Raw genomic sequence first — 23,025 nt, 5'->3', positions numbered from 1 at the left:
GACTTAGCTGTGCACCTGGGATGATTTGATTCCTATTGACTGTAACTTTGCTTCATGTTTATTTACTGTGTATATATGAAAGGATGAACGATCATGTAAACAATTTAATTCCATTAGGGTTGTGTACGTTGTAGATACCGTTATGGATTCATGCCCATCCAGGGCGACATAGCATAAAGAAAAGAGAGGGACCTCTTACTTGGTGTATGCCCATACAGGGCGTTATGATTTAGTTGATATGGTTGCATTTTGTGGATATATTGAGATATTGCTCATTGAATATATATGTGTATAACACATTGCAACCATTACCATTACAAGATGGCGACCGCCATTCTATGTTTGAATTATCTTTTGAGGTTAGTCCTACCTTTATGTTTATTACCCGTGCAACGCGGGAGTTTAAATACAATCTATTGTTGATTCTCAGCGTCTCATACCTGACGAAGGCCGAGTGCCGAAAGCGCTTGTGAGATTAAAATCTTTATGCATCTATCTTTGGAGTGCTGCCTCCTAATTCCCAAGGATTGTGGGGAGGGATTGTCGGAGCTGACATATATATATATATATATATGTATATATATATATATATATATATATATATATATATATATATATATATATATATATATATATATATATATATATATATATATATATATATATATGTATGTATGTATGTATGTATGTATGTATGTAGCGCGGGGACACACAGTTTTGTGTAGCCAGGCGCTCTATAAATGTTTTTATTATATATATATATATATATATATATATATATATATATATATATATATATATATATATATATATATATATATATATATGGGTTATTTTTAAAGCTCCCAATTCTTTATTGAGCTTGTTATGACCACTACAATAAACCGCGCAGAATGTGCACAAATGTCGCAATGATAAACAAATTAAACAACAACACGCTGCAAACCACAGCCTGGAAAACATATCATGCCCCTGTAAGGGAGGCCATCAATAACAGGGAATACATTGGATATCAGCAGGATATGAGACTCAGGGAATAAGATTAGGAGAGAGAGACAAGGGCATCAAATAGATAAGGGGGGCTGTGTAAGGAGAGAAAGACGGGTACAGACTTGGGGCACCCCTAATTAAAGCGGGGACTGGTTTCGTGCTGGAAACCTCTTCAAAAGTCTGTAACTTATCGTTTAGTTTGTAGATAATTCTTCCAAACATGCCATGTCGTACATGCTGTCCAACCAGGACTGCTGGGAGGGTACTTGGCCATTTTCCAGTGGGGTAAAAACGCCAGTTTGGCCGCTGTAACAGTAGTGGAGCCATCTGGTGACGCGCTGAGCCTTGGTGGGAGATTAGAGGTAGCAGGTAAGAGAACCAGTCGGACAGTTAGGGGACTAGTTCCCTGTAATTACCTCTTCTGATGAGCCCAAATCTGCAACCAGAAAACCTTTACTCTTCTGCATTCCATAATACGTGCACTATATCCCCATCCGTCGTGCCACAGCTCTGGCAGCAAGAGTCAACGGCAGTGGAGAGCCATCTGTTGACGTGTTGAGTCTTGGTGGGGGGGGTCAGACATATCATGTAAGAGAGCCAGGCGGCCAGCTAGTGGTCTTGACCCCTGAAACCCTTCTTCAGATCCGATATCTGTGACCAGAAGGCATTTGGGGGCATATTAGCAAGAACCTCGTTAAAATTATCGCAGTTTTAGCGGCAGGAAACTGCCAGTAAAACGGCAAAAATGGGCTTGTTAATATGCGTTATAGAATTCCAATAGACGCCCAGGTTAGATGTCCTGTTACCCAACATTAGGCTAGAAAACTCTTATTTCAGAAATTAAAGAAACTGCCCTATTTAGAAACTAGCTTTTCCTTTGGACCAAGGAGCACTTACCTTGGAAGCTTTGTTTTATCTAACTAAGATATATACAATTTTACAACCTTGTCCTAGAAAGCTCTTGATTTATGGTTGGCAGGGTTCCCTTCTTTACAGATTTAGAGGCGAGTTTGATAGCACTGCCTCAGGGAGAGACAGTCGTCTCCTGACAAGACGTTGCAAGGTTCCCTATCTGCAACTTATTCGAATTTGCACTACATCACGAATACAGATTGAAAACATTTTATATGGGAGAAGTTAATTCTGGTCCTGATGAAGGTGGTTTTTAATCAGTCACATCCACCGAAACGCGTCGGTGCAAGACTAAGAAGGCAGACTGTAGATTGCGGAGACATTTGTGATTCGAAAAAAATCAAGTATTTAGAATAACAATTTTATGGACAACAAATGATCTGGATCTAATGTCTTTGCCTTCACTGTTGACAAGAAAACACCTTTCTTGCAGATTTTCCCCAGCTTGCAATATGTGCATTTAATGTTGAATTGTTGTTTTTTTAACCTTGGGATTTTTTTTTTACTTTGGATCATAGTTTTTATCTTCTGTAAAATCACGGGATCATTTACTGTAGATGATTAATTGCAATGAAAATCCTTTTTAACGAAAATAAATATTTTCAACTGTAAATACTTGGCCTATTGAGGGTGTTGGTTTCTTGTTCTGATGATTGAATGAGTTTGATGTGAGTTAGTGTTTATGTTTCTAAACATTGCCGAAAGAGTTTTTCTTTCCGTTTTGACTTTTGTCTATTTGGTGTCCTACCCCCTTTGCGGTAAAAGGGCCCCTCTCACTATCTTTGGGATTTATGTTTGCGCCTACCGACCTCCGGGAATTGTATCCCTTGTTGGGAGTCTTTGTACTCGATTTTTTATAGCACTCACTATCTTAATTGAGCATGTTTCTAAGCACTCTTAACGTTTTGAGGTATGAGGTTAAAGGCATAAAGAGATTGTGAGGCCTAAGATTATATTACTTTCCAATTCAATAATCAGGTTTCTTTGGGACATATCATCGAGGGGAAGAGATAAAAATGATTGCCTCTTCAGTGTCCGTTTTCGGGCGAAAAGCAGCGATAATTTTATCTCCCTATCAGCAAAGACACGCTATTGCATGTTTTTATGCCTCTGTGCCTGTTTCCTCAATGCTCAGCTTTGCATCGCTAATGAGATGCAAAGTGGGCGTAGCACACAGAAATTACCAGGAAAATATCGCCAAGCGGCATTACTCCTATTATCAATCTGCACGCTAACCTGTGCAGCGACGATAAAAGTAGCGCTAACCGCGGTTATCGCAGGTTTCCTTACGCCTGCTTTTCATCTGGCTAAGCCATAATAGCCTATGGGTGGTGGATTATAACCTTAAAACCAGCTTGCCCTATCAACAAGGTTTTGCCTATCGCTGTGTGATTATCTCTGGATTTCCAGCGATAATCGCACATTTTGTTAGTATCAGGGTATATTCCATCGCTTTGGAGATAGCCGTTGATGATAATGCGCTATCTCAGCGATAATATCCAGCGATAGAATAGAAGAATAGAATAGAAATAGATTTATTGAGCGCGGTTGCTGCCCAGGGGCGTACAAGCGCTGAGGTGAGAAACGGAGAGGCAAGCCGAGTGCCGGATTAGAGATCGGAGGCTTTGGCAAATAACAAAGTCTTCAGCTTTTTACGGAAAGAGAGCAGGTCCGGGTTAGAACGGAGTGAGAGGGGGAGGGTGTTCCAAAGTTTGGCGGTATTCAGTGAGAACAGCCTGCCCCCGGATCTGGCTCTCTTCACTCTAGGAACCACTGCCAGGAAAGCCTCAGTGGAGCGGAGGTTCCTATTTGGGTGATAGGGGATGACAAGGTTGCTGTTGATTGCGGGTCCTGTTTTCCAAAAGGCCCGGTGCGCAATACACAGCGCCTTGAATGCCACTCTGTGCTTGACTGGCAACCAGTGAAGACTTTTTAATGCAGGTCTTGCTGACTGGGCTCGTGGAATCTGCAACATGGTGCGCGCGGCGCAATTTTGCACCACCTGTAGTTTCCGGAGAGTCATCTCGGGGGCCCCTACATATAGGGCATTGTTTGAGTCCAGGCAGGACTGGATGAGGCCTTGTACTGCCACTTTCTTGGCTTCTAGAGGCAGAAGTGGAAGGACTTTCCTCAGAGTTTTGAGGATGCCAAAGCAGGTGGCGGACAGCTTAGTAGCCTGGGTGGAGAAGGAAAGCTTCCTGTCCAGCCACACTCCTAGGCTCTTGACGCTTTCCTTGGGAGTTGGGGGAGTGCCCAGAGCTTGGGGCCACAAGGAGATAAAAGGTATTGGCGAGGCTGGGCCTAGAAGCATGAGATCTGTTTTTTCTCCGTTTAGTTTAAGGGAGGAGCTGGTCATCCACTCCTTAACGTCCTCTAGGCAGCTCAGCAAGCCTCCCTGGGGTTGACTGATGTTCTCTTGAGCCAATGATACCACTAACTGAGTATCGTCGGCGTACGACACAATTTTGATGCCGTACGGTTCGACGATCCCAGCCAGCGGTCTCATGTAGACATTGAATAACACAGGGCTCAAGGAGGAGCCCTGTGGGACTCCACAGCTGAGAGGTTTGCTGGTTGATATTGTGTCGCCGTCAAAGATCTGAAAAGATCTGTCGGACAGGAAGGAGTCGAACCACCTTAAAGCGTCGCCTGAGACTCCGATGTCCCGGAGACGGTTCAGCAGGGTGGCATAGCTGACCGTATCGAAGGCGGCGCTTAGATCAAGGAGGATCACTGCCACTGATCCTCCCTGATCTAGAACCCTTTGGGATTCCTCGGCGACCGCCAGTAAGGCAGTTTCGGTACCATGTTTCGGTCTGAAACCTGTCTGGGATGCATCCAGTAGGGAGTGATTTTCAATAAACTGGACCAGCTGGACATTTATGTATTTTTCCAATACCTTGCCAGCCCAAGGGAGGAGTGAGATGGGGCGGTAGTTGGAGTGATAATCGGGGTCCAGGTTAGGTTTTTTCAGCAACGCCCGCACCATGGCTTGTTTCCATGCTGTAGGGACAGCACATGAGGCTATGGATGTATTTAGGAGTTCCAAGATAACAGGCAGGGTGGCTTCATGTGCTCGTATCAGAACTTCTGGTGGGGCTGGATCGCGCGGGGAGCCCGATTTAACTTGGCGTGCCATTTTGCTGAGGGTGTCGAGGTCTAGGGGAGGGAAGTGCTCGAGGGTTGGCTGGTCTAGGGGAGGGAGGATTCTTGGGGAGGGTAGGTCGGCTATCTCCGGTGCTGTGGCTCCCGTTTGAAAGGTGGAGTATATTTTCAGGACTTTGTTGTAGAAAAAGTCCGCAAGCTCGTTACATTGGTCTTGAGTTTTGCTCGGAGGGGGGGCGGGGCGGTGGTAACGCTAGAGCAGTGTTTTATTATCTGAAAAATTTCCCTGGGCTTCGATTTAGCCTCCAGGATTTTGACAGAGTAAAAGGTCGCTTTCGCCGTCCTAACCCCATCTCTATAAGTTTTTATCGCCTCTTTGTAGGATGCCTTTTTTTCCGGGAGAAAGTCTAATCGCCAGGCTCTCTCTCGTTGCCTGCAGCAGCGTTTTAGTTCTCTTAAAGAATCAGAGAACCAGGGCGCTGATTTCTGCGTTCTATTAGAGGAGGATCTACGGAGAGGAAGGATCGTATCTAATGAGTTAGTGATCCAGCTGACATAGTTTTCGTTAGCTACGCTGGGGTCTGGGCAGGGGGGCAGGCGGGTAGAGTCCAGGCTATGCAACCACGATTCCAGCTGGAGTTTTGACCAGTTCCTCCTGGTTGTTATCCGGGGGGTAACTGGGGGACCTTGTGGGTGGCCCAAGAAAACGGAATCAGAAAGTGATCTGACCATGGGAGGGGGATAGGATGGTCAATAGTCAGATCACTGCAGCTGCTGAAAATTGGGTCGAGCAGATTGCCCTTCCATGGGTTGGCGCTGTAACCAGCTGGGACAGCTGAAGAGCTCCAAGGTCGTCAATTAGCTCCTTGGCTATATTGTCTGAGGGGGAGTTAAAATGAAGATTATGGTCTCCTAAGACTGTGTAATTAGCAACGGATAAAGTTCTTTTCGCTATAATCTCCGGGAGCGACCTATGGAACAGTTTTGCTGGGTCAGGAGGGCGGTAGATCAAGGTGCCCGAGAAAGAGGTGTTGGCGTTGAACTCTATGCAGAATTCTATGCTTTCGCACTCGGGATGCTTTCTGCTGTGGTGCGGCAACGGTACTGGTTCTTGAGAATGATAGCCAGACCGCCGCCTCTCCCTGCTGGTCTGTCCGATCTGACTATATAGTATCCACTGGGTAGAGCTGCGACTATGTCTGGGTCAGATTGGGTAGATAGCCAGGTCTCTGTTAAAAAGATAACATCTGGCTTGCGCTCCTCTAGCAGCATGGACATTTGAATGCTGTGCTTTGGCAATGATCGGCAGTTTAGTGCTAACATGCAATGTTTCTGTACCGAGGGACAAGCCGGGGTATTTCGGAAAGGATGTTTGCATTCGGAGCAACAGGGAGGGAGGGATGTGGGTGCAAAAATGCGGGTACATGGGGCAGTTGCTCTGCTTCCTATGTAGCGCAGGGCAGTGGAGCTATAAGTCCTAACCGGAGGAGCGGGAGAGGCAAGGGGAGTGGCCCCTGGTCCCGTCTGGTCGCGGACGGGCGCAGACGGGCTTGCCTTAGGCGCGCCTTCGGCGCGCAATCGTCTCGCCCGCTGCGCTCGTCCGCTGCGCTTCCTGCCAAGGCACATGATTTATGTTGTAAGAGTGGAACGTCAGAGGGGGCGTGGTCAACAGAGGTGGGCGTGTCTCTCGGCGCGCCTCGGCCTCGAGAATGGCGATCAGGGTGTCTAGCGTTGCAGCGTGTGTCCCGCTGTTCAGGGAGGCGAAGTGCAAGTAAGTGAGTGATTTTAAAAAACAGGTTATCACACAGAAAGGTTTTTAAAAATTAGCAGTCTCGCTCCCGGCTTCCGCCTCAGGAGTTTCTCAAGATGGTAGTGTCGCGCTTCGCAGCTGCGCGCACTATTTATACTGGTGTCGAGGGGGCGTGGCCAACAGAGGTGGGCGTGTCTCTCGGCGCGCCTCGGCCTCGAGAATGGCGATCAGGGTGTCTAGCGTTGCAGCGTGTGTCCCGCTGTTCAGGGAGGCGAAGTGCAAGTAAGTGAGTGATTTTAAAAAACAGGTTATCACACAGAAAGGTTTTTAAAAATTAGCAGTCTCGCTCCCGGCTTCCGCCTCAGGAGTTTCTCAAGATGGTAGTGTCGGCAATAACTTTAATCGCGCTAAGCGCCCTTAGCGATAATTATCGCAGGGCCTTGTAGATTTGCCCCTTCATTTGCACACCGGAGTCACCGAATTACCTCGGTCTGCCTGGTTTGGGGCGGGTCTGCAACACAGTGACTGACAGGATAAGGTCCAATCAGGCCCTGTACAGTCAATCACACTGTTGGTGTGTGATGCAGCAAGATCTACCGACACAAAGGCTATCCTGGCGATGGCATGATGATTGCTAATTTCTGTAGCCAGGCTGAGCCGAAAAGATGGCTTACAGTGACCAGAACACGCCACAGCAGATGCGTTCAAATCACGGCCAGCACGTTGGGAGTGCATTCCTGCCAACTCACACGGTGCCACAGTGTGACACTCGATATCGGCTCCCATGAGGGAGAATTTGCAGAGCGCTACTTTGCCCAGGGGCGTCAAGGCGCTAGAGAAGGAATGAAGAGCTGTATAGTGGAAAGGCGGGAGGGAAGGTCAGTGGTAGGCCTGCCTGAAGAGCCAGGTCTTCAGAGCCTTTCGGAAGAGGGGGTGGGAGGTAAGTTCCTTAATCTCAGCCGGAAGAGTATTCCAAATTTTAGGAGCACAGGAGCTAAAAGCTCTGTCACCCCACCTGGCTTTGTTGGTTTTAGGAACAGACAAAATATGTTTATTGGCTGAACGAAGTGCTCTGCCGGGGACATACGGGGTTACCAGGGGTTTAATGTCTTCAGAGCCAAACCCGTGCAAGGCATGGTGGGTGAGACATAAGACCTTGAACTCTATTCTGGCCTGGACAGGGAGCCAGTGAAGGTCCTTCCTAATAAGAGTGGCTGAGGCGAGTTTCGGGGCATCAGTGACAAACCGAGCTGCTGCGTTTTGAACTGTTTGCAAACGCTGTATCTGGGATTTGTTGATTCCCAGGTACAGTGAGTTACAATAGTCTAGCCTTGAGGAGATTAGGGCCGTCGTAACCAGTTTACGGGCATCGGTGGAAAGATAATGTACTAATCTCCTCAAGGTTCTAAGAACACCACAGCAGGTGGAGGTCGTTCTGCTGACTTGTTTTTGAAAGGAGAGTTTGGTATCAAAGATGACACCTAGGTTCCGAGCAGATTGAGAGGGCGATGGACAGGCTCCTAAGGAGGGAGGCCACCAGTTCATTGACCAGATCTCCTCCTTGCCTCCGAAGATCAACGCCTCCATTTTTTCCCCATTCAATTTAAGGGAATTCCTCACCATCCAATTTGCAACCGCTTCCATGCAATTCCTGAAGTTTCGAGATGTAATTTCAACATTTTGAGAAAGAGAGACCATAATCTAAGTGTCGTCAGCATAGGAGAGAACTTCCAGCCCAAAAGATCTTACAAGCCTGGCACTGGTCACCCAGTGAGGAGCCGATATCACACTGCGGCAGGGAAAACGAGCTGAAACCCACTGTAAATAGTAGTTTTCCAGCTAGTTTTCGAGAGACTTTGAACTGCCGACGTCCATTAAGGAGGGCGAAAACACCCCAGAACATCGGCACCAGCCTCAGCAAGCCATGTTTGGGGGGAGAGGGGTGTGGTTCAAAAGTACCTCTTAGGACACTTCTGGGCAAGAGACCCCGCCCCTTCAATGCCCTGCCCCCTCCTTACACTGTGAGATTGTTCTACAAGTTGGCAGGTATGAGAATGTTGTGGGAGTTGTGACCTGGCGGTATATATGACCTTGTGTAATGACACTGCAAGTATGAGGGATGCGTGCCTTAAAAGCCACGCGCAGCAAGCAGTTTTGGGGCCCACCTGCAGTAAGCGCCTGGGCGGGCCCTGGCCTGGTCTTCACCTGCGCACCTGGTGCCGCGGTGCGCTCACCGGAGCACCGCATCATACAGGCTGTTGCTGCTCTCGTCATATCCGGGGTCAGCAGACGCCGTCATACCTGCGGATGTAGCTGTGGTGTGACACTAATGCTGCAGCATACAGGGCAGAGCTGCGTGAAACAGGGGAGTCTTGTGTCACTTGGCAGGAGGGGTGAGGGACAGAGAGTGAAAAGGGGGTGGTCCTTAGCCTGAGAAGACAAGGAGAGACAGAGAGGAGAGGGAAAGAGATGGCAGGATAGAGGAGATTGACTCAGGGTGGGAAGAGACAGCGGAGGAATAGAGGCCACAGAAAGATTTTTTTATATTTTTTTATTATTTTAAAAGTTTTATATAGTGCTAGCTTGACCCGTAGGTATCAGAGCGCTTTACATACACATTGTAAAAACAGAAGGAAATTGCATTACATAGTAGGAAGGCAGTAAGGAAGCAAAACAGAGAAAAAAACAACATGAAAAGTAGGTAAACAGTGCAGGGGAGGGAGAGAAAACAAACGAAGGTGGCTAACACAAAGATGAGAGAGAGGAAGAGGAAGGAAGGTGGCACGGAAATAGAGAGGCCGGGGAGAGGAAAGAGTGCAAGCAGGAGGAGTGAGTGGAAGATAGGTGAGAAGGGACAGGGCCATGAAATGTAGGTGGAAGACTGAGGGGATCTGAACCCCAAGAAATGCCTGCAGGCCAGGTCCGCTGTGGTGATGACGGACCGCCAGGTAACTCGTAGAACCGCGACCTGGTAGGACGCAGGTAATACATGTACACACAAGTCCTTCCTAAACTCCAGCTCCCACGACATTCCAAGCTTTCACCTTAAGTACATGGGACATACCTAACATTCTACAATAGCATTCTGCGCGACACGCAACCCCATTACTAAACATCCCTTCCCTTTGATAGAACAAAAACATTAAAACTAACGAAGGATAATAACATTCAGCAACTAAAATACTGATACATTTACAAACTGCAATCATAATTAGGGCTCCCGGTTTTATGGTATTTATTTTTTTACCATTTCCGTCTGTATTTATCCATATTTCTTTTTAGGTTATTTTATCTGTATTTATCCATATTTATTTTTGTGGAAAAAATAAGCTTAAATTAGTATATTTATACATTTATTTAACTGATAAATATGCACTCATGTTTGAATGTCAGCCAGGTTTCACTGCTGTGAAGACCCGCAGAAGATAAATCAATACACATATATGAAAATATGCACATTTTATTATTAACCAACAACAATAGACCCTGCCCAAAGGACGCTACTGTGTCAGTTACTTCTATAATAGGACAGTCTAAACGTACTGTTAACTATTATCCTCCCCAGCACACTTTAATTCTGATAAGGGGACGTTTCACTGCATCTCGTCCAGAGTTTTATGCAATTAGAAATAAAAACCTAAAGCCAACCTCTTTGACAGCCACACAGAACGATATAGAAAAGTGTCTGCCACCTCTAATCAATCCCGGATATCCACAGCATCAGTGTTGGACCAAATTCTATTTAGAAAAAATGTGCAAGAAACGAATGACACCTCACGGAAACACCACCAACGGGGTAACTGCTAGGTAATATCCAGACAGGCCCCTGTATCATCATCGGTTGTCATCCGATTCTCAAAGAAAAGGGAAAGAGTGTCCAAAGCAACAAACCAAACAGTGCAACAAACCGTGGAAGCCGAAAAAATCTGCTAGTGACAAAGAAATTGCATAAACAAGTGCATAAAACACAGCATCCAATTCTCTTCAATAACTTTATGTATAGAGATATGGATGTCTGCTATTGAGAATAAAAAGGCTGGTAGCTATCCATGCATACTCAATGTTTGAGTGGAGGGCGACCCGGTCCATAATTTCCCTCTAAGCTCCTATTTAGGTCAGACATTTTATGATTAACCTTGTGCATGTCTACTGCTGTTAAAGCCTCTTTTTCAAAAATCCTTTCTTTTTTAACCCCTTATCTATCAATCCACACATCTATTGGCCTGGCAGTCCTGGCAGACAGTATTTAGGATTACTCAATGACCAACTCAATTTCAGTTTTTATCCACATTTAAAAATAAAATATAGACAAGAAAATGAATATTTTCTGTCTGTATTTATGTGTAAAAATCTGTCAAAATCAGTAAAAACGGAAAACAGGGAGCCTTAATCATAATCTAAATTCTTAGGTTTCTTGACGCTTCTACCAAAAGTGCTTGCTCTAGCACCGCCCTTCTCTTCATTCATAAATGCAGGACTTCCAACCTCCACTGATGTATTTATCTGACTGCCATGACTCCATTCCTCTCTCAAACTAACATTTCCGTTTTCGCACTCATTATAACGTCCTCCCTCAGTAATACGGTACACAACCACCAGAACATGTCTACCCAAACTTTCTCAACCCTGTTCTTCATGTCCTCTGCCCTACAAATGTCATGTCTTGCTGATGCTAAAAATACTTCCACCATCTTGTTTCCCATTATTGTTTGTTACTTTCATGATTTATTTCGGACCTCTGAATTTACTTCTCCTTTTAGCAACCTTCCTACCTGCCTTAACTCCCACCCATTGTCCCTCTGTCACATTCACCTCATGTACTCCATGTTTGGAATCAAAATGTGACCCAATCTTTTTCTGAGATGCTAGAATGCATTTTCTCAATTCCTCCACATCCTAAACCATTTTCCCTCCATTCATCCAATCATGGTGCGCTTTGGAGTGCGGTACGCGTCTTCTCGTCCCTCCAAACAGACTCTCCCCCACTGAATCATGGGGAGTCGCCTGATAGTTCCAAACCATTTTTCTCAATTCCACATTCAATTTTTCCGTTCCTGATTAGCTAATTGCAAAATGCCCTTAATCAATGTATTTATCCTCTCCACAATGCCATTTCCCCATGGATGATATAATGCTGTGAATTTGTGCTCAATATCATTTAATAAAGTTGTTCATTTCTTCAGATCTCAAATTCACCCCCATTGTCCATAAATGTGGATGCTGAGAAACAATCTCTAAAAAAATGTTGTCTAAGAATTTGATCACTGTGCCAGCATCCATTTTGTCACCCGCTTCCAACTACAACCATCTTGAAACAGATCCATTTGCATAACAATGTACTTCCAGGACCCATTATTCCATGTAATAGATCCCAAGATGTCCAATGCCTCTTATTTCATGGTAAATTGGGCCACCCTGATGAACTGATGTGAGGATTTAAGGTTTCTGAGATTAGTCGGCACTCTCGCTCTCCACACAGGATTGTACGAACCTTCCTGTTTCAATTAGCCTGGGTGTTGAACCATCTACTGCTCTTTAAAATGGAGGGAAAGGAAGTACCAATCTGCGTGACATGCCAGGTATTGGAACACATGGAGAGAAACATTGACTTTCAGCAGGAAATGGTGTTGTCCACAGCTCTGTTTTTAATATAAAATCAGGGCTGTAGGTGAACATATCACTGAAAATACAAGATTTATTGATATTATTGTCTACGGGTGCTCGTAGAAGACAAGTTCTATGGCCTGGAATCTAGAGAAGGCTAATGTGATCCTGGTATTTTACTGACCTCTGCTGGTCGTTTTCTAATAAGAAAGTTAAATAGAGGCAGTTGCCAGGAAAATCCCAAAAATACATTCCCTAGAGGCAGTTGAACAGAAAAAAAGTCCCTAAGCGGAGGCAGACAAGTCCTAGGGCTGATCTCCAGAGCCCATAAAGTACATACACATATAAGTTTATACTAAAGTACATACAAGAGGTCTTGAATGCTCGACCTAAAAAGGGGGCAGAAGAGTGAAGAGATGAGGTGTGAGATGTGTAGATGGAGGATTTCACAAAGAGGTGGAAGAAAACCTGTTAAAGTGTCTAAAGACAGAGAGTGCAGAAGAGAGTGCAGTGAAGGGAGAGACGGAGACACTGAAACCACCACCCCTTCAACTGAATTTAGTAATTCCCATCTTATATTTGCAGAATTGAAGCATTTTCATTACAAAAAGATCACTGTTATTTGGTTATCTTGTTCAGCTAATAAACACTGGCAAAGTCAATAGTTCTGCCTTGTTTTAGGTGTGTATTGGTTGTAGAGGTACCAGTCTAGATGAAATAACAATGTTCTCAGCGAGGCCCCAAGATACTGAACAGGTGGCCCCTAGATACGTTTCAAGCCACGCCCCATGGATAGCCTCATGGAAAGGATTCCTAGGTATGCTTCTCAGGCCACGCCCCTTTTAGGGACCACCCACTGTTTTAGCACCCAAAGCTCTGCCTGCACTTGTGTTCGAAAGCCACACTTCCACATTCCCATGGGGCAGGGGGGGGGGGGGGGTACACAATCCACCACACTTCCTAGACCCCCACCCTGGAGAAACCCACACCCATCAGTCGAAACACGATAACTGAGACCGCAGTCAGCGCCAAGAAGCTGTGAAGATGGCAGAGTGTACTTTATAGCTGTTGTGTAACACAATGTCACATACCATACAAGCCCAAAGTTTGTGTAAGCTCTAGAGGTGAGCGAGCCACTGACAGCTCGAGCCAGGCGCCTGGAGCTCGAGGTCCTCTTAGACCCTCGAGCCCAAGTCGAGCCGAGCTTTCATGTGGTGTCTGCCTGCCCCTCTCCCACCCTCTAACCTCGAATCCAGAACTGAGGACAAAGCATGAACTGTTGATGTAAAACGAGAAACAGAAAAACAAACCCATCTGGGGGCTGAACCGCACAGTGTGCCACAAGAAAAGAAAACCCTTGGTCAGTCTTGTGCCAAGACGTCTCGGAAGGAGGGTTCAGGATGAGCCTGTGGTTGATTTAATAGACTTCACTCTTGCTCCATTTATGAAATGTATCTGGCCACCTTTGGGGTTCACCAGACACCTCACTCGCCTCCTAGTTTAAAGCCATTGTGGCCAGGGGGTGGGGGGGGGGGGGGGGGACAGGAAGGTTTCCAAGTTCATACATATAAACCCTTGGCTCGGCCACGGGCTCTCAGATCCACCTCAGACCCTTGGCTCGGCTCGTCCACGGGCTCTTAGTGCCACAGCAGACCCCTGGCTCGGCTCGGCTCGGCCAAGGGCTCTCAGAGCCACCCCAGACCCCTGGCTCGGCTCTCCCTGTTAATGTGTTGGCTCGACCCGATGGATCTAGTGAGCTCTCTCCAGGCGTGCACGCTCCGCCTAGGGCTCTCACTGCTGCCTCTGTCCTGTAGCCTCAGTCAGGTGTGAAGCCCTTTCCCAGTAGGCCCAGGTCAGCCCCCCACTATGATGTACCCCGGCCCCCCTCTTCTACGCTCTGACCGGGCCCACCCCCTTTTCAGCAGAGAGGCCCGTGCAGTCTTCAAAGGAACACGTGGTGAAACACTGCGATGTAAATACAATCACCGCAACGAATCCCGGCGCTGCGCTTTGAGCGATGTGTGCTCTGCGGCACAGGAAGATCCAAGGACCCCAGCAGCAGGGCTGGGGCCAAAGGAGGAGAGTAGGGAGTGGGGAGGCAGGAGTCAGAAGAGACAGAGAAGGGAGAGTTTGGGCTCTACATGAAGAAAGAGGAGGAAACAGGACTTCAAAGGATGCTTAAGACACCTCCAATTGTTCTCAACCAGTTGTGAGTACATCGACCCAAAGGTCCAAGGTTTCCCAGACTTCCCAAGAGTGCGGTGCCCCTGAAAGGCCTCTAGGGCTGGAGGAGAGTCAGCCACCACCAGACTTGTTGAAAGGCGGAGTCAGCCCAGCTCCACCGGCCTGATGTCAGGAAGCGTCGCCTGTCCCCAGCCCTCCCAGCCCACGCACAGGCCCCCTCCTCACCAGACGGTGCCGTAGGCCCCCGAGCCGACGGGCCGCAGGTCCTTGTACCGCAGGGGGCACCTCCCGCCGCGTCTTGTTGATGAAAGGCGGAGTCAGCCCAGCTCCACCGGCCTGGTGTCAGGGAGTGTATCCTGACCCCAGCCCTCCCAGCCCACAGAAGGGCCCCCTCCTCACCAGACGGTGCCGTAGGCCCCGGAGCCCACGGGCCGCAGGTCCTTGTACCGCAGGGGCACCTCCCACACCGTCTTGTTGATGTCCAGACGACAGAAGCCTTTCTTCCCCGGGGTCGCCATCTCCTCCTCTGCCAGCCTCGCCTCGCCTGGGTGAGACTGGAGGCTGAGCTGAGGCGGCCAGGTGAGGTGGGGCCCTCCCCGCCCCACCCCACCGCCAGGTGTGTGTGGGGGGAGGGGAGATCTGTCGGGGCGATAGGACACACTCGGGCTTCTTATCAGTGACTGCTGTGGAATGTGAGCCTGAGACATCCCTCTGGGAAGGCGCGCCTGGAGGGACCGGTGGAGAGGTGGGGAGACAGAGTCAGGAAAGAGAGAGAGAGAGGGTAGGGAGAGACGGGGTCAGGAGGGAGGAAGAGAGAGGCAGGAAGGAGAGAGAGGCGAAAGAGAAGGGGTTCAGAAAGAGAAAGAGGCGGGAGAGAGAGTCAGGAAAAAGAGAGAGGAGGGGGGTCAGGGTTAGGAAAGAGAGAGGCAGGGGATGGGGGAGAGAGAGAGTCAGGAAAGAGAGTCGGGGGATAGTCAGGATAAAGAGAGAGGAGGGGTCGGGGTTAGGAAAGAGAGAGAGCGGAGCGAAAGAGAGAGAGAGAGGAGGGAGAGAGAAAGAGAGAAAAGAGAGAGAATCAGGATAGAGAGAGAGAGAGAGAGGAGGGGGTCAGGGTTAGGAAGGAGAGAGAGTAGGGGGACAGAGGGAAGGGGGTCAGGATCAAGAGCAGAGAGAAGAGAGTCATCGAGAGTCAGGAGAGAGAGAGCTAGGAGGGGGCCAGGAAGGAGAGAGAGAAGGCAGGGAGAGACAGGGTCAGGATGTAGAAAGGGGAAAGAGACAGGGCCAGGAAAGAGAGGCGGGAGAGAGAGAGTCAGACAAGTGAGAGAGGAGCAAAAGATTGGGTCAGCAAGGAGAGAGGTCAGGAATGAGAGGGGGAGAGTGGGATACACTTTTTTCCAGTTCTATATAGCGCAAACTTGACCCGAGGGTATTGGAGCGCTTTACATAAACACCAGCGACGTTACACAAGGGCCCACTCATTTCTGGTAGGTACAAGAGATTATGAACCTTATTACAGGTCTAGCTATCCACGGACTGCCAGACTCTCAGGGCTGTAAGGTCTTCTGACTGCCCTACTATGACCAGGGCAGTCGGGCCTCCCTGGGATCACCGCACCTGGTGTGCGGATCGTGACGCCGCAATATACTTGCCAGGGCCGCTGCGGCCCCACCAAGGATATTACGAGTTCCCTCACTGCCACACTTGTCATTTCGGTGTGACCGCCATCAAAAGTGTGGCGGTGAGGAAACAGAGGGGGCCCTACAGAGCCACCTTGTGCCTCTGCGCCATGGGGTGCATGCTGAGGGGCACATGTTGTGCCCCCCTGTGTGCATGCCTCCCAGTACCTGCACGCCATGAACTGCAGCAGTCCATGCCGCGCAGGTAGTGATTTTGAGGTTCCCATTGCAGTGTCTATTTCATAGCAACCGCCATGAGAACGCCAAAAAAAAAGACACCCGCCAGACAGGAGAAAACTTCTAATCTGGTGGGCAGTTCTACCACGGGTTTGGAGTGGCGGGAGCGGGGCGCCCACGCATGCGCAGTTCCCAGAAGAAGTCGCGATGGAGACGGAGGGAAGCCCGGGGATGCCGCGGATGAGGTAAGGTTATTTAAAATGTTATATATATTGTTTTTTAAAGTTTTTTAATACTGCGGGCGGGAGGCGGGCGGGAGGCCAACTCCGTTCCGCCTGAGTCTGCGGAGATTTGCCTTGTTTCTCCGCCTACATCGCGGAAGGGGCAAATCTACACACATTCCTTGGGCGGAATGGAGTTGTCCGCCCACCCCTAAAGCAGAGACAACATTTAGGAAGAAAAAAGAGAGATGTGAAAGATAAGGACAATGAATAAAGAAACCAGTCACCAAGAATCTCATCCACTCTGGGGCCCCATCGCTCCCCTGTCGTCACGCCTACCAGAGAGGACTACATCCCTTCAGTGCCAGGCTCTCACCCATTCTGAATGTCTCCACCTCTTTTGCGACCTTCCCAGATGCTTGAAACACGCATCTGTCCACCCATTGCTGAAGAGACCCTTTATGGACCCTTCAACACTCACCAACTACGGACAGATCTCCCTGCTACCATTCCCGGCCAAAGTGTTAGAGAAAGTCATTAACAGATACCGCACCAAGTAGTTCAACACCCACCAATTCCTTGACACACTCCATCTCATTTTAGACCCAACTAGAGCATCAAAATTGCCCTCATTGCCATCACGGATGATATCCGCGTGATTCTGGCCTGAGGAGACACAGCAGCCCTCTCCGCTGCGCTTGACACTGTCTCCCTCCCCTTCCTCATCCAACATCTTCATGACATCGGAGTCGAAGTACACGCACTCCGATGGACCGGCTCCTTCCTGACTGGAAGGACCAAGTCAGTGAGCAAAGCATCATACACCTTGGTTGCCCGTGACCTCATCTGCAGACTTCTGCAAGAACCCTTACTGAACCCTACCCTTTTCAACACATACATGATCCCTCCAGCCAGCATGATCCGCTCTCATGACAGCAACGTCTCTCCTACGCCAACAACATGCAACTCGTACTCTCCCTCACCGGCAGATGCCCAGTGCCTGGATCAAGTTTAATGGCTGCGTGACTGCAATCCCACCGGATGAAGACCGACTGTCTGAAGCTGAACACTGACAGGACCGAAATCATTATATCCAGGAAAAGCATTTCAGTGTGGGATTCCTCCTGATGGACAGTAGCGCCAGGATCGCCACCCACCGCTACCTCCCACGGGATTCTAATCGATAGTAAACTCAATATGACTGCCCAAGTTAAAGCTGTCAACATCTCATGCTTCCATACCCTGAAGATGCTGAGGAAGATTTTCAACGGGGTCCCAATCAGTGCCCGGTAGAACTTGCACACATGGCCTGGTCACAAGCAAGCTGGAGTATGGGAACAGCCTCTATTCCGGAATCAACAGAAAACTCACCAGAAGGCTGCCGACCATTCACAACTTGGCGGCCAGAATCACTCTAAACTCATTGCAGCTGCCTCGATGTAAAACCTATACTGTGGGCTTACCAGGAACATAAAGACGCTTGGAGCCCACCCATATCTTGCCAATGGCTGGCTTTTTGGTCACTCATTTGGCTGCTTCTTATTCGCGCCTGTGCTTGTCAATCTTGAGTTTGTCCCTCCCATAGTCTCTTTACCATTTCTGTAGATTAGATGGCTGCTTTGCGTCCTTTGCTTGCTTGTCAAGCACTACTTCATTCCTTTTCGGTAAGCACGCACTCTCTGTGCTCCTCCCAGCCCCTTCCATGTTGTGCTCACTCTTGTGTCCTCCCCTGTTGCTTTCTGGTCCGTGCGCTTCTCCTCCAACTGGGCCACAGTGCTGTCGCACTCATTGTCTCTTTTTCCCACCAGTGCCTTCCCAGTTCCTTTCCCCATCCTGGTGCCTTCCTTGTCTGTCATTTATTGCTTGTCCTCCCCAGCCCCACATTTCTCAGACCCCCACACATGCCCTGCTTGTTGTTCCCTCTCCTCTCGCACATCAAAAAATTATAAATGCATGTTTTTCTCTTTATTTGCCGATCCAACACAGATTGGCAAATAAAAAAAAAAAAGCGGCTTCAAGATTGTTTTTTTTTCCGCCTTAGCCATACTGCACAGCATTAGGCATACAGCACGGATAAAAACCATTGACAAAGCAAATAAGTCTCAAAGGCAAGATACTTTGGCTTTACCAATGATTGTTTGAATGGGTGATCAATAGGTACTGGTGAAATGTAAATTACGTGGAGGACTTTGCATATTTTCATGAATTAGCTGATGCATTTTTTGTGGAAATATTTGGTATTAGAACATTGGAATGTTGTAATCGCCATTGAAAACAATGGAGTGCTCCGGGCTTATAATGGCCGTTAGAAGCCTGGAGCTCCAACATTCCAATGTTTCTTTGTTCCCAGCTCTGGCTGTGAACAAAGACTTCAGGGAGCCTGAGGGGTTTCCAATCTCCTCACGCTCCCATAAGGCTTTGTTCTTTTTTTTGTGAGAACATTCTGCCCTCTAGTGGCAAAATGTTCTAATAGCCTTATAGCCCTTCGTAGCTGGCTATATCGGCTATTAAAGTCCCTCTCCCTTGTAACGCTGGAGAGAGCCTTTAATAGCCGGCATAGCCCTCTACGGCGGGCTATAAGGCTATATTAAGCCATTACACCGCCGTTATTTGCATGGCAGATTTGCATTTTGTGTTATCTGCAAAAATGTTGCTTAAATTTCCTGAAATTTCTCATAATTATGTGAAAGCAAATTATGCAAATTTCACACCCGCCTTGTGGTCAGTTTCCATTGCTCTGCAGGAGTAAGGCACATCCTGTGCGTCAAACCCTGTCCCTGGCTCCGAAGGTAAGTATGACTCGATGTTGTGTGCTTGAACTTGTGTTGCATTTATGCACCTTTTATGTCTATGGGTCTAGGGTGTAAGTTGGTGTCGTTTGTCCTGCTTTTGAGTTTCAGAGCTCTGCTAACTGTATGCCTTTGGTGCCATGGAGTGTGTGTGTGAGGGTTTTGTCTAGCATGGGCTGCCTGGGGGTGTCCAGTTGTAGGTGCGTCCGGAACGATGGTTTGCAGGGACACTGGTGGTGGGTTGAATATGCAATGAAACCGAGATCATGGAGTAGCCAAACTGTTTATTTGTTATTTATTTTTTCATTTATTTTGACCATTTAGCAAAATATACAGACAAAAAATAATAGAGACAGACTCAGAGAATACGCATGTGTCACACAATCAGCCATTACAGAGATCAGAAATAAAAATGACACGAAGAGTCCACAAAGGACGCCCCAGAATCATGGGAAGCGGGGTACGTTCTCAACGGCCAATTGGAACCTTGTGGGAAGCAAGTAATCCCATGAAAGGTGAATATCGCCTGGAGCAGCCGATGCGTGTGTAAGGCAATGACCACCGTCGTCTCACTCAATGGGGCATATGACCAAGGACGGTGTTAAAATTATCGCCGTTTTATCGGCAGGAAACTGCTGATGAAACAGCGATATTGGGCTTGATAATACGTACTTGTTAATTCCTATAGAAGCCCATGTTCTGACGTTAACTTGGGCTTCTATGGGAATTAACAAGGGTGTATTATCAAGCCCATTATCGCTGTTTTATCGGCATATTCCTGCCAATAAAATGGCGATATTTTTAACACCGGTCCTTGATAATATGCCCCATTATTAGGGTGAGCAGGTACACTCTCAATGGCTCCCAGAAATCTGTAGGGCGTGCAGTGTGTGGGAGAGAGTAGTGCATAAGTTTCAGACCATTCCTCAAGAGTCGTATCTTTTAGTCAGTCTTGAAAATTAGGGGCTCTCCCCCTTCCCCTCCCCCCCATACCATAGCATTCCTTCGTTTACCTAGCAGGATATCCGTGGTGGTCAATTTGCGAAAGTCCTTTGTGACGTTTTTCACAGAGCCAAGTAACGCCATCGTGCGGGTGAACTGAATTTTGTGCTCCGTCATTTATTTCATGGTTTTAACTATTTGGTCACCGGATGTGGACACACTGGGACACCGCCATGCCAGGTGCATAAAGTCCTCCTAGGGTACCACACCTTTGGCACGGAGTGTCGCTTGTAGGCGTGTACTTGATAAGATACATTGGTGTAAGGTAAACCCAGTTCAGACATTTATAATACAGAAGTCTTTATCGACCATTGGGAGACCCTTACTTTGTTTGCTGACAGCAATATTTCCACATCTCCTCCGTGACGTCAACACCCAACCCCACCGCCCATAATTCTTGTACCCTGGTAGATGTTGCCTCAAGTGTCCCCATAACGGTGTTAACGAGTGTAGTGATTAATTTGGTGGATTGGAGAGTTAATAACAGGATGGAGATGTCGCGCCACTCTGTCGATTCAGCATGGAATAACGAGCCGAGGCGGCGCACTTCGTGAAACAGCTTGCCATAGGAGAGGGGATCCATTAATGTGTGGAGGTAGGTCTTTTTCCTACCTGGCTCCCTCCTATCAGAACAACTTTCCATACCACATCCATTCGAGTGGCTGCATTTCGCCTGTCTCAATATCGACAAGTGGCGCGAGCCTGCTGTTGTGAAGCCAGTGATGAAGGAACTAGGTCTGTGCCACTAGATAATAAACCGACATGCGCACTTTAAACCTCTCCACCTGAGCTGTCTAGCGATGGCCAGCCTGACATGCACACTTTAAACCTCTCCACCCACGCTGTCTTGGACCTAAAGGAGCGTCGAGCCAGCCCTCTCCAGCCAATCCTGGCGCTCATCTCATGCTGCAGAACATTATCAACGGCATGAGAGCAACATCTGGAGTGGTAGAGGGGTGTTGGCAGAGGCTCCGAAACTCATGCTGGGACTCCAGATGAAGAGAACACAGAGGACACGTGGGTGAGTAAATATTTTACTATTATTTATTTATTTATTTATAAACAGTTTTCTATAGCGCGAACAAGATCCTTGAGTATCAGGGCGCTTAACATCACATGGAATAAGTTAAAACAACAATGTATATAAAAAGCAATAAGATTGTAAAATTAGTAATATTTCCATGTAATGAAACCAAAGGACCAAAGGCAGCAGAGAAGGTCAAACACTACGGATCATTTAGTTCTCAAATTAGCATGCTGCAATCTCTTCCAACACCCGCTGCCGTGGGATGTGTAGATTAATGAAATACAAAGAACAAAATGGAAGGTGCACTCAAATAAAGTCAATAGGAATGGTAATTTAAAGTGTCTTCTTCTTTATTCAAAAAAGTGTTCATGAAGCATAGGCACAGCCAACACATTTCGTTCCTCTTGCCTTTTAGGAACTTTGTCAGTTAGTAATACTTCCATACCTGGGGGCCGATTCACAGAACTAACTTAAGACAAAATCCTAAACTTACTACTTTTGGTATTCACAGAAGTTAGGATTTTGTCTTAAGTTTGTCTTAAGACAGACTTAAGACAGATTTAAGACAAAATCCTAACTTAAGTCTGTCTTAAGTCTATCTTAAGTCTGTCTTAAGTCTGTTTTAAGACAATTCTAATTTCTGTGAATACCAAAAGTAGTTAGTTTAGGATTTTGTATTAAGTTAGTTCTGTGAATCGGGCCTCTTGTCTATAGGTAGATAATATAAAGAAAACGATAAAAGACCGGTACATGATTAGACACAAATAAAAATGTTCTGAGGTAGTAACTGATTGTTTTAGAGACTTTTCTTTAGGACTCTATCTCTATCTATTGACTTTTTGGACCCACTGACAGGCATTGTGAGAAACTCGCACTGCCTTCAGCCTCAAGTTCAGGGCTCTCGATCCCGGCTCGTTATAAATAAAACACTCTTAACGAGCCAATATTGAGAGCTTTGGCATTGACACTAAAGGTATTTATCACAGTACCGGTCAATGGGTTAAAACATCCACTCCGCTCTGGCGCGCACCATGTATATAGCTCACCACCCGCCACTGGGTGTACGTCCACACAGGTTATCAACATTGAGGTCTTACTTATTAATCAAGGTAATATGTGAGCACTTTAACAGTACATGCAGGATAATAAAGTGGCCCTCCTGGTCAGTGACGGTTTTGATGAGCTGGAAGTGGATCTCTTTATTAGTGATTATAGCCACACCTCTGGAATAGGAGGAAAACTATCTATGGGAACCCCATGAGAGCATAGTGCACGCACTAGCCTGTGGAAGTCATGCTTGCTGCAGCAGTCGAATGTCCGCTGCATGTCTAGTCATGTGAGCTAGGAGCTGTCTGTATGTTCAAGGATTATTCAGTCCTTGTGTACTCCACGTGCCGGGTTTCAAGAGTTTTAAGGAGCGAGGTTGGGCGTCATATCTACCACCTGTAGTCACGTGCTAATGGTTGTATTTATATTGGCTGGACTCAGTTTGGTAAGTGTGCTGGTGAGCATCTTAGCATAGTGTGCTGCCTTCCAGCTTATGATTCCCCCATGCTCATACCCCACTCACACCAGCACCCGATCTCCC

General features: G+C 47.4%; 1 protein-coding gene across 1 annotated transcript in view; it reads right to left on the bottom strand.

Moving 5' to 3' along the window:
* The window catches only part of LOC147693152 (mitogen-activated protein kinase 14A-like), a 127,782-nt gene extending 112,466 nt beyond the window's left edge, over positions 1-15,316 (bottom strand). The window contains exon 1 of the mRNA XM_086939396.1: positions 14,945-15,316. Within this exon, the coding sequence (XP_086795522.1) occupies positions 14,945-15,252 (308 nt within the window). The 5' untranslated portion in view covers positions 15,253-15,316. The remainder of the gene's footprint in view (positions 1-14,944) is intronic.
* Between the last annotated feature and the right edge of the window lie 7,709 nt (positions 15,317-23,025).

This window comes from Lissotriton vulgaris, chromosome 9, assembly GCF_964263255.1.
Source record: "Lissotriton vulgaris chromosome 9, aLisVul1.2, whole genome shotgun sequence".
Lineage (NCBI taxonomy): Eukaryota > Metazoa > Chordata > Amphibia > Caudata > Salamandridae > Lissotriton > Lissotriton vulgaris.
The sequence above is the reverse complement of the archived record's forward strand: the minus strand, read 5'-3'. Positions and strand labels throughout refer to the sequence as shown.